The sequence below is a fragment of the Saimiri boliviensis genome, chromosome 5, assembly GCF_048565385.1.
Source record: "Saimiri boliviensis isolate mSaiBol1 chromosome 5, mSaiBol1.pri, whole genome shotgun sequence".
In the NCBI taxonomy this organism is placed as follows: domain Eukaryota; kingdom Metazoa; phylum Chordata; class Mammalia; order Primates; family Cebidae; genus Saimiri; species Saimiri boliviensis.
This window is the reverse complement of record NC_133453.1, coordinates 26,635,238-26,654,224: the sequence shown is the minus strand read 5'-3', so window position 1 is coordinate 26,654,224 and position 18,987 is coordinate 26,635,238. Positions and strand designations below refer to the sequence as shown.

Here is an 18,987-nt window from a genome sequence, read left to right as displayed (position 1 = left end):
ACACCATAATGATATTAAATTATATAAAATATAATGTGAAATAATATAATGTGAAAACATTTGTCTCTTCCATTAGTCATTGAACTCTTTGAGGCTAGGGACACTGCTTTCTTCTTTTGCCCCTCTATTCCCAACACCATATGAGCTACGTAACAGGCATTCCATACATTTTTGGATGAATAGCATATCAGGTCAAATTATAATTGAACTTACAGGATAAAGAAGTTGAAACCTCTTTAAAATGATTTAGTTTCTGTTTATGTGTTGATCTCTTCATTTAAATTAGTTGAAGAAGCACTGAGAGCTGACAAAAAAATGGTCTTTGGGCAGTTAAGATGGCACACGTTACTCTCTTATGATAGGAGTGCCTATTTTCCTCCTGCCTTTACTTTCTTCCCCTCTCAACCCCTTCCTAACCAAGGCTTGTCTTGGATTCTGTCTCCATCCCAGCTTCGCAATGACTACCTGGTGTTTTAGCTGTACTGTCTTACTCTATGCAGTTGCAAAACATAAGTCGCACTTCAATATTTTCTGATCACCAAATTCACATGTAAATTGATCCACATATCACCTGATAGGAAAAATAATATCATTTATAAAGGTTGTGGTTTTCTTATTTCATTTACTGATGCAAACTTTGAAAATGAATTTCTCTCTACTGTTTCTGAAAACTCTAAATTCTCCAGTGTTCTGGTAATATTTTATTAAGATAAAGGTCATTGTATAGTAGGTTCTCTCATCTTTCTTTTATGTGCATCCAGGCAATATGACACTGGAACCTACTTTTTAAGAAATAAAGCTTATAAATAATAAATTATAATAGCAGTTTCTAGCAGAAAAAGTTTATTGAAAATGTAGGCTTAACTATCTTAACGCTGAGTTTCTCAAAGGAAGAAATTTTTTACTCAGTATTTTTATAACCCTGATTCTGCTACAATTAGCCTTTTTGACTATTTCTTTAAACTTTAAAATTTATACTGATTTAGTTTTAGGTCATACACTGAAGGTTATACTAGATGCAGCTGAAAGAAATCTTTCAGCTTTTGCATAGCTTGTTTTATTTTAAAGTGATTCTCTGCAATCAATTCCCAGTATCCCTAATTCAGGATTTGGATTTGCCCAAAATCTGCTCTTCCCTGCTGACACTGACCTTTGTGCTTTTCCCACTATGGGCCAAAGACAGTAGATTAGGTCTCTGAATTTCATATTTTAAAGGTGCAGTGTGAATATTTTTTCAAGCTAAAAATCTTATGGGTTTGTTGTTCCTTTCATTAAAATGAGCATGTTTTTATGCTGTGTTAGGATGCCGAGTTTTTGCCCTGAATTTTGTACTTAACACTTAAATCTCAAGAGAATAAAAGAGGACCCACCTGGCCAACATGGTGAAACCCTGCCTTTACTAAAAATACAAAAATTATTGGGGCATGGTGGCAGGTGCCTATAGTCCCAGCTACTCGGGAGGCTGAGGCAGGAGAATCGCTTGAACCCAGGAGGCGGAGGCTGTAGTGAGCAGAGATCATGCCACTGCACTCCAGCCTGGACAATAGAGGGAGACTCAGTTTCAAAAAAAAAGATAGAAGAGCAGAAAACCAAACACCGCATGCTCACTCATAAGTGGGTGATGAACAATGAGAACACATGGACACAGGGAAGGGAACATCACACACCAGGACCTGTCGGGGGGTGGGGGGATGGGGAGCTGGGGGGTGGATAGCAGGGGGTTGGGGGAGGGATAACATTAGGAGGAATGCCTAATGTGGATGACGGGGGCATGGATGCAGCAAACCGCTGCATAGGTATACACATGTATACCTATGTAACAAACCTGCACGTTCTGCACATGTACCCCAGAATTAAATTTTTTTTTAAAAAAAGGACAGAAAATTAAGCAGTGGGATTATTTTGCCAAATCATCGCACTCATAAAAAAATGTTCATGCCAGTTTGGATTTGGAATTGATTTGCCCTTTAATGGATATATTTACACAGAGAGAAATTTTTCAACCCTCTCATTCATAGGTGCCCCACCATTAATGCCCAATATCGTAAAATTAAATCTGTAAAAATGTTTGAGTAGGAAGAATTTTTGAATTCAGGTTTGGGAAAGTCGTTTGCTGTCTGGTTTTCTAATATGGAGAAATAAATTGAAGGCAAGCATGTTCTAGGAGCTGAGGACCCGATTTATGAAAGAATGGAAAACCAGAGGCTGTAGAGATATCAGTTGAGGGGAATGACAGGTAATTCACTGCCCCCTACCCAGCTATCCACCTGCCACTGCACCAGTATCTATGAAAATCACAGGAACTAAGATGTGTACACAAAGCAAAAGGGTACAAAAAGATATGTACTCCATTTTGTACATACCTTTCCGAGGTATCAGGTTGTATTTATTTTAATAATAGAGGAATCAGTGGATTTTGAGAATACAGGTGGGGTTTTTAAAGAATTTTATCCAAAAGAGGGTTTCTAAGTTCTCAACAAATTGGTAATGGAATCACCAGGGTTTTTTTTGTTTGTTTGTTTTTTGTTTTGTTTTGTTTTGTTTTGTTTTGCTTTATTTTGTTTTGTTTTGTTTTGGAATATCACTCTGTTGCCCTGGCTGGAATGCAGTGGTGTGATCTCAGCTCACTGCAACCTCTGCCTCCCGGATTCAAGCAATTCTCCTGCCTCAGCCTACTGAGTAGCTGGGACTACAGGCACAAGCCACCATGCCCATCTAATTTTTTTGTATTTTAGTAGAAACGGGGTTTCACCATGTTGCCTTCAAGGCTGGTTTCGAACTCCTGAGCTCAGGCAATCCACCCACCTTGGCCTTCCAAAGTGCTAGATACTATCCCAAGAACGTACTAGAAAGCATCATGATTTCATGGAGCAAAGACAATTGGTGATCTTTGTCAAGAGGCTGAGAAGATTAATTCCATAATTATTGGCTCTGCAAAATTCAGTTTCTGTTTTGCAAAGCACATTGTGGCTTTTACCATTACAGTGGCTTTGAGTGAGTTAAGGAATGCCTTTTCCTTTCAAGTTGCTGCAAAATAACAGTGACTGAGTCTTCACTGCTGCTTATCTGAGGCTCAGCCTCAGCATGCAGAATGAATGGGTTCAAAGGGGATATTCTTGGTGGGCAATTCCCATCTTTGTATGTAGCCAGAGAACCTTTACCTAATTTTTACACTCTCTGAGTAATTTCATTTCAGAAATTAGAAGTCAATTTTATTAAAAATGTATAGTGTTCATTGCATACTTCTTGCATTCACAGATGTACACTAAAAGGTTTTTGCACTCACAGGAGTACTGAAAGCTGGGAAAGAAATCAAATTTTTAAAATAATTTAATTTTTAAAAATTCCATTGATAACTGAATGTTATCCTTTTCATATTACTTCCTAAAATAGAGTAGAATTATAAGAATAAATGGCTTCCAAATTAATTCCCAAAGGAGTGAAACGGCTTATCTGCAGTCAGAACGAGTCTCTTGCTTTACATTTTAGGAGAATTGATGGTCATCAGCTAATCCTTTCATTAGTTATATATAGGAGTAGTTTTTCATCCTCACTTACCAATATTTATTGCTGTCCTTCATACTGGAAGATTCTGCTGTTAATGGTGATAACTGTGTGACAAGCATGGCTACCGAAATTTGTGACTGGGCTTCTGTGCCCTGTACACACTGGGAGATCGGCGTTGATTTGCAGCCACATCTGAGATTTGCAAAGCTTGTCAGTGTTAGTGACTACCCCAGACTTGAGATCAGCTATCAGTATTTTACCGACATGGTTGCCCACTCCCTACTCACCAATACTGAGAGAAGATGAAGGTGAAAAAAAAAAAAAGAAGAATGACCTGGTAGTCTCCCTTCCAAATTTTAACTCCAACTGTGCAAGATTTTGGATATATTAAAAATTTGCCTATTTTTAATTGTTTTTCCTTACCAAAAGACAGAACTGGTTAATGGGGTGATATTAACAAGCATACTTTTTTTCTGTTTCCTGTATTTTATTCATAACACAGGCCTACATATCTTTGGCCAGTTTTGCAGATTAATTTATAATCGATATAATCTAGATTTTAAATGCTCCATACATACATTAATTTTTGTGTGGGCATGCGTGTGTGTGTGTGTGTGTATGTTAAACTGGAGGAAGCAAGAGTGTTCTTACTTTAAGAAAATCTTAATTTAAGATTAGTTAAATCTTTTGTTCCTACTTCTTAATCACCATGAACATATTTTTGCTTTTATGTCGTTGTTATCCTACTGCTTGATTTATACATCGAGCAGTGTGTTTTATGAAGGACAGCACAAGAAAAATCTATTGGTATATTTTTTAGTTGTCTTTTAGGGAAGCATTTGAAACAAATAAGATTTGAAGTGATCAATGTCTTTGCTTTCTCAAACAATAGGCATTATTAATTGGGAACTGGCTTATTTTAGAATCTGTACTTTGGATTTTATCATCACTACTGATTAGCATCAGTCATTTCAGTCTCACACGCTTCCATTGTTGATTTCCTCGCCTCTAGCCTGCCATAGAGCATATTACAATAAAGCCATCTTTGCAAAGATTTAATGACATCATGGAAAGAGTGAATAAAGTACTAAAGTGACAAGAAATATCTTTCAGCTCCTGAGAAAGTTTTCAGATGACATTATTCTATGGCAGCATAAAGTTGTCTACAGTGTACAAACATGCACTAAACATACACTTAATTTTCTCCCTATTATGCCACATAGCCATGAACGAAACTCAGTGTAGTTTTATCCTATCTACAGAATTGATACAATAATGAGACCATATATGTCTTATGAAGAATAAATAGTTTTGAAGATAATAGTATTATATATCAATTTATAGCTAACAGCTACCACAGCTTAAAAGTTTTTTTTTTTTAATTAAACATTATTGGGTTGGGATTTTGAAATGTTTTTCATTTTAGGATTTATCTTTCACTACCATTGTTACATCTTGGTATGGGATTTTATTCCCAATATCTGAGTCTATATAAATTATTCTGTTTGTAAAAACGCAAGCATTGTGGGGTACTTTTTTGATAGTCTAGGCCCTTTCTACTTTCGAGCGCTGACCATAAAATTTTAGATCTGAAACAGAACTTTGAAATTATTTCATTCAACTCCCTTATTTTAAAGATGATTAAAAAAAAAAAAAAAAACTAACAGAAACTTAGTGATAACACCATAATGGCACAGCTCATTATTTGCAAAAGCAGTATTAGTATGTCACTTTCCTGTGATCTTTTTTCTATATTTACAACCTTCAGGTTTAACAGAAAAATGCCAGCTCGTTTGCACCTTCTTTTCCAATAAATTTGTTGGATGCAATGATTTATCTCAGTCAATTGTCTATAGAAATGAGATATCAGGACCTATCACCATGACAACACAGAGTTACAAGTAGACAAGAACAATAAAATATTGGCACATCAAAAATCAGTCTTAGATACAGATTGAGTACAATTTGTGAAACTAGCCTAAGTTTCCAAAGGCTGTAATAAAAATGGGGCCCTTTGTCTAAAACAGAGAAATTATGTAATTAAGCCAAACAACATAGGCCAAAATGTAATTAAAATATATTACATTAAACATTACCTATTTATTTTCACTGAGACTACTTTACCCTAGGAATTAACAAAGGAGCAAAATTAGCTGTGCTTACTCATGTATTTTGATGGTTTTAGAAAATGAGAACCCATTTTTTTTTTTCACTTAGCAAACTCTCACCTCTCACTAGATGGCAGGAATGGAGTGTGCAAAATAGATGGTATATGCAAAAATCTATAATTCTGTGGCATTAGAACAACAACAAAAATCTCTAAACTGGCTGATGATCAATATCACCTAAGGAAGGAACGTTGCAAAAATTCAGATTCCTTGACCTTTCTATCTTAAATTCAATTAAAGTCATTTAAATCTATGTTATTCTAAAGTTTCCCAGATTATTATCATACTCAGCTGGGTTTGGGAATCATTATAATTCAGCCTTTTCTAGTGTGTTTTCTAAGGAATACTAGCATCCTATGTGATTCTCAGTAAGGAATCACATAGGAATTCAATTATCATGGTCAAATAAATTTGAGAAAAATGATGCATCCTTTAACCTCTCTTGGATATGTGCAGTACACACTAGTATACTAAGACTGCTTAAGCATATTGAAAGGAGGTTTGTTTGAGAGTTAGTGTGTATAGTTCAACAGCTGAGAGCTCAAAAGTGTGGTGAAAACTGGATTTTAAAGCAGGCCCTACCACTTACCAGCCAAGTGACCTAGGCACACATTACCTTATCTCTTTATGTCTCCGTGTATACTTCTGTAAAAGAGAGATACTAGTAGACAGTACTTGGCACATGACACAAGATTTATAAAAGCTACCTGAAATTTTTTACCACTATTAATACTAAATTGTATTTAATCCAGAATTTCACAAATTTATGTGACAGTAGAACGCTTTTTTTTCCTCAGAGCATTTATTAACATCTTAAAGTTCACAAGAGGTCAGCAAAACACAGTTTAAAAAATATTTTGCTAATGAGTCAAGATAGGCTAATTCCTTTAACTTTTATGGGCAGTTAATGATAAAAATCTATTTTTTCTCAGCTTATCTTTGAATGTTGTGTTCTTTTTAAAGTTCCCCAAATTGTATTTAATGTGATTATTTGTGATAATGTATTAATTTGTGTTACATAAAACAATGTAGTTGAAAAATGACTTTTTAAAATGGTGATAATATCAATGACAAATAATGGATTATCTAAGACAAGGGTCAACACACTCTGCTCCATGAGCCAGATGCAGTTTACAATCCATTTTATTAATAAAGCATTATTGAAACACAGCCATGCTCACTCACTTACAATATTGTCTATGGTTGCTTTTAGACTGTTCCAGGCACTGTATGACCCACAAAATCTAAAATATTTACTGTTTGGCCCTCTATAGAAAAGGTTTGCTGATCCTTGCCTAACCTAGAATCAGATATTCTTCCCTTTCTATTTCTCTGAAACGACACTGTCACCAAATCCTTCTAACTTGCACTCTGGAAGATTACAGTTGTTTGGGTACTGCTGGATATCAGTTATCTTTCACCACTGCATGGTCTCAGGGATCTCATTTTTCACACAAGTAAATTTTTAAAAGACTGTAGAGTTGCCTATTTTAAATGTATACACTCTTAACAGAAGGCATGTTAAGTCCTATTTCTCTGCATTCCTGACTCAGAATAGTACAGCTTTGTTCTTTACAGTGATGTATTATGACTTAATAATTTTCCATTTACTGAAAAGTCTCAAACAAAACAGATTAAGATTATTTTTTCTATCTCTTTTGTGTCCTATATGTTCTTTTGATAAGTCAAAAAGTTTAATGTAATAGACATATTTAAGATTATATTAAGTAAAAACATGTATACATTCTTTCTGCTTACTTAGGTATTCAGTCCATTATTACATTTTTAAAACCAGCTTACATATACAATCCATAGTTTGATCCCATTAAATAAATACCCCTTTCATAAGGAGAAGCAGTAGATCTTGTGGGCTCTACCAAAATATAGAAGACAGAATCTGACCCTCAAGGTTCTCCTAGTCTATCCAAAGGAATAATACAGGTACCACTGATGACAAGTAGCTTGTGATGACTGCTCTTAGAATTCAGATGAAGAAAGAAGTAATTCATGCCAGGCACGGTGGCTCACGCCTGTAAAACCAGCACTTTGGGAGGCTGAGGCAGGCAGATCATCTGAGGCCAGAAATTCAAGACCAGCCTGGCAAACATGGTGAAACCCTGTCTCTACTAAAAATACAAAAGTTAGCCTGGCATGATGGCAGGTATCTGTAGTCCCAGCTACTTGGGAGGCTGAGGTAGGAAAATTGCTTGAACCCAAAGGCAGTAGTTTCAGTGAGCCAAGCTCAGGCCATTGCACTCCAATCTGGGTGACAGAGCAAGACTTCATCTCAAAATAAAATAAAATAAAATAAAATAAAATAAAAAAAGTAGGCCTGACACAGTGGCTCACTCCTGTAATTCCAACACTTTAGGAGGCTGAGGCAGGCAGATCATGAGGTCAAGAGAACAATACCCTCCTGGCCAACATGGTAAAACCCCATCTCTACTAAAAACACAAAAATTAGCTGGGTGTGGGGGCACACGCCTGTAGTCCCAGCTACTCGGAAGGCTGACAGAGGAGAATTGCTTGAACCCATGAGGCGGAGGTTGCAGTGAGCCAAGATTGCACCATTGCAGTCCAGCCTGACGACAGAGCGAGACTCTGTCTCAAAAAAAAAAGTAATTTAGTCTGAAGAACTAAAGGGAAATAGGCTAAGAGTAGGGGTTCCAATGCTTTAAAAGCATTTTAGACAAAATTGAACAGTTTGAAAACATAAAGGCAAAGCTTATTCAGAGAAATGGTGTCAACCCAAATGACAAGAGCACAGGCTATAGAGAGTTAGAGAGAAATAAGAGCGAGGCAGGAGCATGAGAACAGTTGACAGTATGAAAGTTAGGCTAAGGAGCTTGGGTCAAAGTCTAGACTGAGTAGACAGCCACCAAGGGGCTTAAATCAAAGAAGCAACAAAACCATATTTATGCCTGAAACAAATACCAATAACAGTTGGCAATTTCATTATTTTGCACATGCATTTCCTTATTATTTCCTCACTAAAATATTTTCACTCCCATTTCACAAATGAGAAAACTGAGATTCAAAGAACCTTGTACTTTTGTCCTCGTCATAAAAATGGAGATGATCAAACTTGACAAATCAAGGAAGGTCTTCTAACTCTAACACTAGTGTTGACTCTCTTACATCTTATCAGCTTTGATTAGTTCACTATGAACATTATGCAAGTAACGTGGTAGATTTTATTTTTCATTTGGGTGTATATAGTTCCTATACTGTTGAATATGTGTTCAATTTCAAGTCTATTTCATGTTTTAGTCTCCTCGTATTCACAGAAACGTGGCACAATGTTAACATGAGGAAAATTCCTGCTCCAGATTTATAGGGCTTGACTGGTTTCATTTTAAAAGCTCCCACTAAAAGAAGTGTGCATCTAAGGCACATTCCTATCCATTTAAAAAAATTAACTGCATTCTGAATGCAGTGAGGATTGGCCAGGATTATTTTTGGCACTTTAGGGATTAAAAACAAAATTCTAAATCAGTGAAATACAAGTTTTAAAAAAGAAAATACAAAACCTCTTAATGATTCTTGCAGTATTAGAAATGTAAACTTCTGCCATTGTAAAAACTCACAATGATTACCAAATGAAGTCATTTTTTTATAGTGAGAGAAGAGCCACAGCTCTCTGATATTCCACTTATTTTTACTGCATGTTAGCTTTATTGCTCTCTCCTAAATAAGACAGAAAAAAATAAAATTGTTCAGTGTAACTTTAATTTTCCCCCAACATGAAAAATAAAATCCCGCTAAAATCGCAAACCTTTGACTGCTGAGATTTAGAAAGCTTCATTAGAGAGCAAAAGGAGAATCAGAGAATTTTTCTTTTGTTAATGAGACTCTGGGATGTTCACACTGAAACTAAAAGATACTTAAATCAAGACTCCAAAAACTGTGAGCTAAAGTTACCCTGTTAAAAATCTGTTTTTGGCAAGAATCTGATTAAAGATTGAAGTTTCATCTCTGTAAATAAGAATCTAATTAACTATCTAAAAATATTGTCCAATGCCATTCTCAATCGAACCACAATTTTAGTGCAAACATTGCTGTGTTTTAGAGATGTAATACTGATTGCTTTCAAAACTCTGAAAGATGTATAGTTGTCCCTAGGTATCCACAGAGGATTGGCTCCAAATCCTCTCCAAAGCCAAAATCTGCAAATACTCTGTAAAACTGTAAGATACAAATTTCTTACATAAAATGGAGCAGTATTTGCATATAGCCTGTGCATATTCTCCTATATACTTTATTTCTAGATTACATATAATTTGGAATATAACATAAATGCTATGCAATAGTCGTTATATTGCATTGTTTAGCAATAACAGTAAGAAAAATAGTCTCTACATGTTTAGTACAGACAATCATCCATTACCTTTCCAATACAGTATTTTTAATTCACACTTGGTTGAATCCATGGGTATGAAATCCACAGATATGAATGGCTGACTATATTTTTCACAAATCCAACATTTCAAATAATTCATAATGAAAATAATGCTATAATTTAATAAAAATAAGTTATGATTAATATGCTCCCTTGAGGAATACACAGCCATTGCAAATGGACTGAGTGGGGAAGGAAACTCCGGTCAAGTAGAAAGCTATGATGGCAGTCATAATCCTGTAACCAAAGCCTCACCGCTTACATGTGCTTTCACATGTTATATTATCTTTTTGTCTTAAAACAATACAATGAGAAAATTAGAGCCTTCTTAATATTCTATTATTAACTCCATCTTACAAATGAAAAACCAAGGCTCAAGAGGTTTAAGTAACCTGTCCAAGGTATAAGGAAGCAGCATTTTATCATGCCAGGACTTCGGCTGCAAATGTGCTCATTTCACATTATCATACAGCCAAGTTCCACTGGGTAATGGCACTAACCAGGTTTATACATGGTTACAAAATTGTGTCTGCTTCTGCTGTACCTTGTCCCAAAGTTATACACTAAAGCAGAGGTTTATCAAGAAGGTACTCACTCAAGATTTTTTTAATTAAAATATACTTTCATGTTAACTGCCCATAAGCCATCTCAATATATTTTTGTGGAATGAGATGAGCTATGAACTAAGCATCAGATAGTGAACTATCAAATTCAGTAGGAATTACTGTTTGGACTTAAAAAATTAGAAATATATTTCAATACTAGCAGTTATAAAGCACTTATTATTACTTTTTAATTACTCTTTCTTCATAACCTGTCAAAGTATGACACCAGCAAATAGAAAATGAAAAAATTTCAACTTTTAGAAAATCTTTGCACAGAGACCACGGCAAATTAAGGAGTTCCTGAGAGATAATCTGATTGGCACTTCCAATACAAATGGGTTTGGTTGCTTCAGGTTGATAACTCCCATCCCTTAGACCCTGAAAAGACTTGAATTGAGTGTCATCTACATACTTTTAGCAAGCTGAGTTATGGCCCTTTGTCCTTTCTGCAGAACAGGCCAGGTCATATTCATCTCCTGTGATTCTTTTAAAGGCTGTAGAATTCTCACAGTGATGTATTCTTCCCCAAACATATGTGACCTTGCTTTACTGCTGTTGTAGATGACTGATTCTTTGTCTGGTATCAACAATCTCTCCTTTTCAGTGTCAACAGAAAAGTTTTGAAGTTATACAGTTGCTCACTTTTTTCCTGTTGCATAAATGGGTGATAAATGTAGCGCCTTCACTATGAAAATACATGGGTTCTGCTGACAGTACTCAGTTGCATTGTCAAGGATGTTGCTTGTACTAAAGCCAACTGTCAATCCAGCTTGTCAGTGAGGGACTAAGGACTGCTGCTTTTCCGGACTACTTTAGAAGCATAGGTATGATACTTCATCAAAATTTTGACTTTATATTAAACCCTTCAGGTTTTGTCTATACGTTTGAGTCTTCCTTTGATGATCATAAAGGCAGCTAAATTATCTTTTCTCTCTCTCTAATATACCCCGATATTTCCTTGATAAGTATACTGTAACTACTTAAAAAAAATACATTCTTGATTGCAAATAAAGAGATATATTGTTGCTTACATTCACCTTACCTACATTTCGTTTATTTACATTTATATTTTTTCTTCATATTTCAGAAAAAGCTGCATTCTACTGTCATGAGACTCCCTGAAAATGTTGAGGAAAAAAAAATTGGCTCTTCACATGATCAGTTTGTTGGTATAGGCAGATTAAAATTGTAGGGTTACCTGCCCTGAAATATAAACTAAAGTATATTTTTAAAACTTTATTTAGAAAAAATAATTGTATTCATTTATTTATTTTTCCTGAGATGGAGTCTCATTCTGTCTCCCAGGCTGGAGTGCAGTGGTGCAATCTTGGCTCACTGCAACCTCCACCTCCCAGGTTCAAGCAACACTCCTGCCTCAATCTTCCAAGTAGTTGGAACTATAGGCACCTGCCACCCGCTGGGCTAATTTTTATATTTTTAGTGGAAGTAGGGTTTCACCATGTTGGCCAGGCTGTTCTTGAACACCTGACCTCTAATCCACCTGCCTCGGCCTCCCAAAGTGCTGGAATTACAGGTGTGAGCCACCATGCCTGACCAGGAAGAAAATAAGTTTAGGAAAAAAAAATAGACCATTGATAAAACGTCACTGTTGTGTAGCAACAATAATGACAAAATTTCAAGAATGTGTAAACTTTTTAATTGATAATAATTACAATTGGGTACTTTGTCAATGGTTTTCCAATCTTATGTTTTACTTTAGCTCAGAGTGCATGCAAATAAAAAGATTAATATCAGTGGTTCAATTTTCCATTATAATAGTACCATCAGTTATTCTTACAAAAAAGGTATTTGTTTTTTAAAAACATCAAAATTTGTTTTTACAAATATTTCAACTCTTCTTCAAGATTGTCACTTATAGCAGGAGAGATATATAATTCATCTCAGTGTACTTTATATATGCTACTTTGTATAAAATGTATATTAATGAATATGTTGAATATTTTTAAAATGATGTATCATATTTCTGAATTGTAGTTTATTACCTACCTAGTTTATTATATCTACATGGGCAAAGCTAAGTGTACTCTCCAATCATTTCACTAAAATGCTTATGTTTTCAACAAAAATGAAATGTTTTTTGATAGATGCACTGAAAATAATATATTCCAGAACATATTATCAAAATACCAACTCCACCAGAAAAAGCCAGAACAGCTACTACTTAGCTCGTAATTCAGATAATAATACCGCTATATACATTTGCTGAGTAATTGAGATGGTTATTTTTCAAAAACTCTGTGCATCTGCTTTTTTTATTTGCTTCCTCAGTATTAAAATTCTTAAAGAAGTTTCAGCTTCATGTCCATAATTTGATGAGTTACAACCTCAGTGTTCCAAATATGCTCTAATCAATAGGGCAGATCGCTGAAGAGGTCATCACAATCTCATTAGGCCAGGAACACTGAGGAGCATTTTAATCAGCGATGCTATGGGTCATCTTTTAGATGATTGTGAATTTTGGTTAAAACCCATTGGATCAGTTGATTATTAGGTAACATCTGTTGCATGCAAATCACTCGCTATGGGAGTGGCAGTGGATGCTAAATACTTTTGCACTTTGTAATGTAATGTATAGTTTAATGAAGTGAACAGTGAGATTCCTGACAGGCATCAGCAACTATGAAACAGAGGCTTCCAAATTTCTCATACAGTTTGAAAGTAATGAGATTTGTTCCATAAAGTGATAAAATTTATGCCATAAATTATCTCTAAAAGAAGAGTGCTTCTAAAAGCTATATTTTTTTCTTTGTGGAAAAGATTAGATTTTTAAATAGCTGTTTAATGGGAGTTGTTTTTTTTTTAAAGTAAACAGAGCTGTACTTTCTTTGATCATTTTTGCTTATTATGAAGAAATGAAGTACTCCTTGGTCTCTGAAGCCTAATATCACTTGATCAGAAGGAAAGCCATTTATAGGGTTAGTAAGCATAAACTTAGCTCTTAGAATGTATCCCCTCTATTTGTGTATTCATCCTTCAGCTTTCAACAGTATTCATAGAGAGCTTTCTAAGAATCAAGTGTTGTTTCTCAGAATATTCAAAATCTGTGTTGTTGGGCTTTGTACTCTAACCCATCCTTTCAGAAAATGAAGATGTTTAAAATCAGGACTTTTTCTGAAAAAAAAATTAATAATATACTAAATTGTTGCACTTAATCAGCAACCATTAAAACTGGTACACATTATAAAATGAGACTAGCTTTTTCTCAGACCCTTTACCAAATCCCCTGCCTGCATTCTTGTCCAAATTTAGTTAGCATGGTATTTTCTAGTGCAATGAAAGTCTGTAGTCATCTACTGCTAGATAGCCTAGTCAATGGAGTGCTTAAAGACGGATTTACCTGTGATCTGCATGATGAATATTATGAATCTAAAATTATCTTTAGATGGTAAGTTTATGTGCATTACCATAATATTGGAACCCAAATAGTTATTTCATGACTCATAGTCGGAAATCTTTTTCCCCAAAGCACCCTTGATAATATTTAAATAAAATACAAACATCTCATTGACTCAAAATCCTTTTCATGCATAATGAACACAGATGAAGCCTCCCAGAGATATGGTTTAGCAAATAAGAAAACATAGATTATACATAAGTGATTATGCATTTTAGTTAACAAATATTTGTTGAGTATCTATCATATGCTAAGCTGTCTTCTAGGTGCTGAGAATACAACAATGAACAGTATATTATAAGGAGATTAGAATCTATGAGAATGACAGGAGCAAATTTACCAAAAAAATGCAAACAAATCAGTAAGATAATTTCACAGACTGATGAGAGCTCTGAATGGTTGACATGATGGACAGAGAGATCGAGGGGCTGGATGACCTGGTTAATCAGGGAAAACCTCCCTGGAGGGGTGGCATTTCAGTTGACACCTAAATAAGACTCCAGTAAAAGAAAATGGGTTCATTGCTTTTCATTCTTTCATTTTTCCTGAGTGATTTATAATGATCAGTTTCACCATTCACAACTATTCTTTATCTGAGGCTTCTAATAGCAATTTTGATTTTAGTCAACTAAACCAGTATTTATGAAAGAGTCTCATTTTGCTCTACTAATTATGCTGTATATAGCAGGAAACTCCTTTCTAATTTAGGGGAAGCTGGGAGAGCATTTGGAAGTGTCATACAAGGTATGTATTTAGGGCCAGGTACAGTGGCTCACACCTATAATCCTCACACTTAGGGAGGCCTAGGTAGGTGAATCATTTGAGGTCAGGAGTTAAAGACTAGCCTGGCCAATATGGTGAGACCATGTCTCCACTAAAAATGAAAAAAATAGCCAGGAGTGGTGGTGCACACCTGTAATCCCAGCTACTCAGGAGGCTGAGGCAGGAGAATCACTTGAACCCAGGAGGCAGAGGTTGCAATGAGCTAAGATTGTGCCACTATACTCCAGCCTGAGCAACAGAGTGAGATACCATCTCAAAAAAAAAAAAAAAAAAAAAAAAAAAAAAGGAAAAGAAAAAAAAGTATGTATTCAGATAGCAGAAACTGCTTAAATTGAGGTCCACATTAGTTATTTAAAAATACTTCTCTGGAGAAAACAGATTTAAAGCAGATATATTAACTATTCAGGCCACGTGGTATACTCACAATTCAAACCCCCTTCAAAAAATCAGATATAAACAAATAAATTTGAGTCTAATCCTAATTTCAACTAAAATTTATGAAAAAGTAGTGAGTGAATGTTACTTTATTTTCTAAAGACTGCATAGAAATAAAGTGCTCTGTGAAGTTTCTTAGAAAAAGTTACTTTGTATAAAATTTTAGGATGGTGTAATTTAATCATCATACTTACAAATCTCTAGCTGACAAAAGCCATGTACTAGTTATAATTTCACATGTTCTTCTTTTAAAAACGTTAGTAGAAATAATTTTTTCCAAGTACTTCTTTAATCTTTGGTTTTACAGGAACATTTTCAGGTTTAATCTACAGTTTTCGCATTGAACAGCCCAATAAAAGGAAATTCGTAACCAGCTCAATGCTTAAGATGTAAAGATTTATCCAAAGTACCAAGAGTTTTACACTGTAAGTGAGAAAGATTTCTAAAGTTTGAACTTAATGTCAAAATAACACACTGCTCACTCCTAGTAACTTACTGTTGTTCAAGCAATATCTTTTTACAAATGCAGGGGCAGGCAGGGGCCATGGACAAAGTCAAGTTGAGCAAGAGGATAACAATAGTGCTGAAACTGTAAGATTGTGAAAGGAAAGAGCCTTGGCAAGTCTGGAGAGGATGGAAAGAGGTTCTAGCATGAGGTCAATGGGTTACATTTGATTGAATGTTTACAGAGGGATCAGAGGGGCACATGGAGACTTGACATAAGCAAAGTGCACTAAAATAGAGACACATTATTTGTAAAAACAATTTAACAAAAACAGAAGAGGAAATAACATGCATGTAAGAGATTCTGAGTCAGAAAGGGATGCAGTACAGTACATAAACAAAGCCAAGTTCAGGGCAGGGTGAGAAGCCACCAACGATTAATGTGATGTTTTTATTTTTCTCATTTATTTTTCTCACAATGCAAACCCCCTTCAAAAAAATCAGATATACCCATCACTAAGCCTGTAGTCTTAGCTCTTCCTGAGAATGCTTCTCAGTTTCCAGGGCTTTATTGGTCTTTACGGGATTATGACCTGTGAACACTTCTCCCAGATGCCTGCACATCTAGTTACCTGGCCCCAAGGCTTGAAGATACCAAGGTCCCCAAAATAGAACCCTTGTGGCAACCTAACTTTGGCAACTACAGTTTTCTAGCTCACATTTTTAGAAAGTTAAAATGCTCTAAGTTTCCATAATAATCTCATTATGCACGAAACACCCGAGTCAATCAACTTCTCTTTCTTAGCAGGAAAATCAGTACACAGAATGGTGATTCTTGTTACCAAGTGGCAGTCCATTATAGCAGTTAGGCTACTGAATTCAAATCCTGCCTCTTTGGCTTTTACTACCATAGGACCTGAGAAAGCCATTAAACCTCTCTCAGCCCATTTCCTCATCCGTGAGATGAAGATTAAAACAAATATTGCTTCGTAGAATTATTACAAGAAATAAGTAAGTAGATATAGGTAAATTGCCTACCACAATGCCAGTGTTTAAATTAGAATGATGTTATTCATCAGTGTTGGGAATCTAATAGTCCAACAAATCTTCCTTAAAGACTATAGTTACTTTGAAGTAAACATTTTGCATTTGAAAATTTAAGATTCTCTTCAGAATTTTTATTCCCTGAATCAGTCCGCTAGAGTTGCACAAACCAACCCTTCCTTCCACAAGAAGGCAACCAGAAAGAATAAACAATGTTAGCTGTGGGGAAGGGATTATATTAGTGGCTTCCTTTCTCCCCCGTACTGGCAGTAAATACAGTCCACGTCTTTGCTGCATTTCAGAAGGCTGTGTGAAAATACTTCCTTGTAATTAACCAAGGAAAGGGGAAAATTCTGACAAGTTTATTTGAGAATTTTAGATATCACAATGAGGTTTGGGAAATAAGGAGCAAAACAGCATCAAGAGTTTCCATCTCTTATTTGCTTTCTAATTTTCTCCATTAAATAATGTACTATTAGTTCAAATATTTTTTCTTAATTTTCTGAGATTATTTAACAGAGAAGCGTGAGAAAAACCTCAACCTTTGAGAATGCAATAGATTTCTCTGAAATGTTTAAACACAACTCACCATATGGTAAAGAGTTTAATGGTACTCTTCAAAAATGTATTGATCATTTTAGCAAATAGCAATACTTTGCCACAGATTCTATGGCTAATTGTTTTGTTCATACTAAATTTGAAAGCAAAGTAAATTTAGGCTATCATTCTTCAAGTGAAAGCAAAGACAAAATGAATTTCTAAAATAATTAGTTGAAGAGTTTCCATCTACCATTACAGATCACCTGAGTTAAGAAGTTGATACTACACAGACTGTCAGATCCAGGGAAGAAACAAGAGCTGACAAGGGTTTTGGACAGTAGTCACTGAAACAAGGGAAGAGGGCTTTAATTAGCACAGTTTGCGGGTGAGAATCTGTGGCCTCAGATTGGAGTCAGAACTTTCTAAGAACAAATGGCTTAATTTGAGAAGTGTGAACATTATATGACTTCAGAGACCTCCAAATTTTCATTCCAGAATTCTAAACTGCTGTTTCATGAGAAAAGTAGAGCTAGAACTTACAAAGGATGAGAAAGTCAGAGCGGGTAGCCCCTGCTTTAGATTATTTGTGTCATAGGTAGTTTCTAGAAAATAAATAGAAAATTCCAAACACTCTCGGCCGGTAAGTACTGTAAAGACAAATATTCTTTTCTGATTTTTAATTTTTTTCTCTAAATTATGATTTTAATTCCACTTTTAGAGTCTTTCACTCTTAAACAGTGGCTTTTTAAACCAACCGATTTGTTCATTCATAAAAGCAAGCAGGCAAATGAAAGGCATTCGCTAAGTCTTTCAAGAGGCAATACCTGGATGTTTGGATCCCAAATGCAAACTTCTCTAACATTCACACTGAAAAAAATGCCATTTAGCATCTAAGTTAGCTTGAAAAAAGAGTTCAGACAAAGGGCACAGGTGTCCACTTACCATTTTCTTGTTTCTCAGTCATTCTCCTCCTTTCTCAAGAAGAATAAAATGACAGATGGCAAAAATTATCTTACCTGTTCCAGTAGAATGCTTGTTTACCAGATGAGGTCAGAGCAGTCAGTACAACTGAAAAACAAACCAGGAGATGACATATTAGTGATGCAAGTATTTCTCTGGAAAGTAGGAACCTGAGATACAAGAAGAGTCATACATGGGTGCTTCAGCTGTTCACAGCAACCTGAGTGCAGGTTGTAATCCACTTTGGCTTGGGTATCTAGGTTGCCTTCCACTGGGGGAGAATGATCATAGACGTGGTAAATGGAATTAATACAATAAAGCCAATATAATAAACACTGATGTTTTGTCTTCTGACAGCATATGAATGTGCAAGCATTAAGTTATAGGAGAAAAGGGGCTAATTTTAGATTTGTTCCTAGCCCTCTCCATGTGAATGGTGTCGCTGTGAGCCCAGCAATGAAGTTCACTGTGTTGTAGCAGACTGCGCAGTTCCTGAGTGTGTCAACCCAGTCTATGAACCAGAACAATGTTGTCCTGTCTGCAAAAATGGTAAGACCACACTGCATTAGCTTTCGAAGAGGGGTTAGCACAAAAATACAAATATTTCACTACTGCACACCATTCAACGCAAGAGCCCTCTGAGATCTGCCTGTGGCTTTTCAATATGGGCATGGCAGATATGTATTT

The 18,987-nt window shown here is 35.5% G+C and overlaps 1 protein-coding gene across 1 annotated transcript in view; it reads left to right on the top strand.

The window, feature by feature from the left end:
* Positions 1-18,987, top strand: part of VWC2L (von Willebrand factor C domain containing 2 like) — a 171,294-nt gene that overhangs the window by 4,526 nt on the left and 147,781 nt on the right. The window contains exon 2 of the mRNA XM_003925575.4: positions 18,720-18,849. Within this exon, the coding sequence (XP_003925624.1) occupies positions 18,720-18,849 (130 nt within the window). The remainder of the gene's footprint in view (positions 1-18,719; positions 18,850-18,987) is intronic.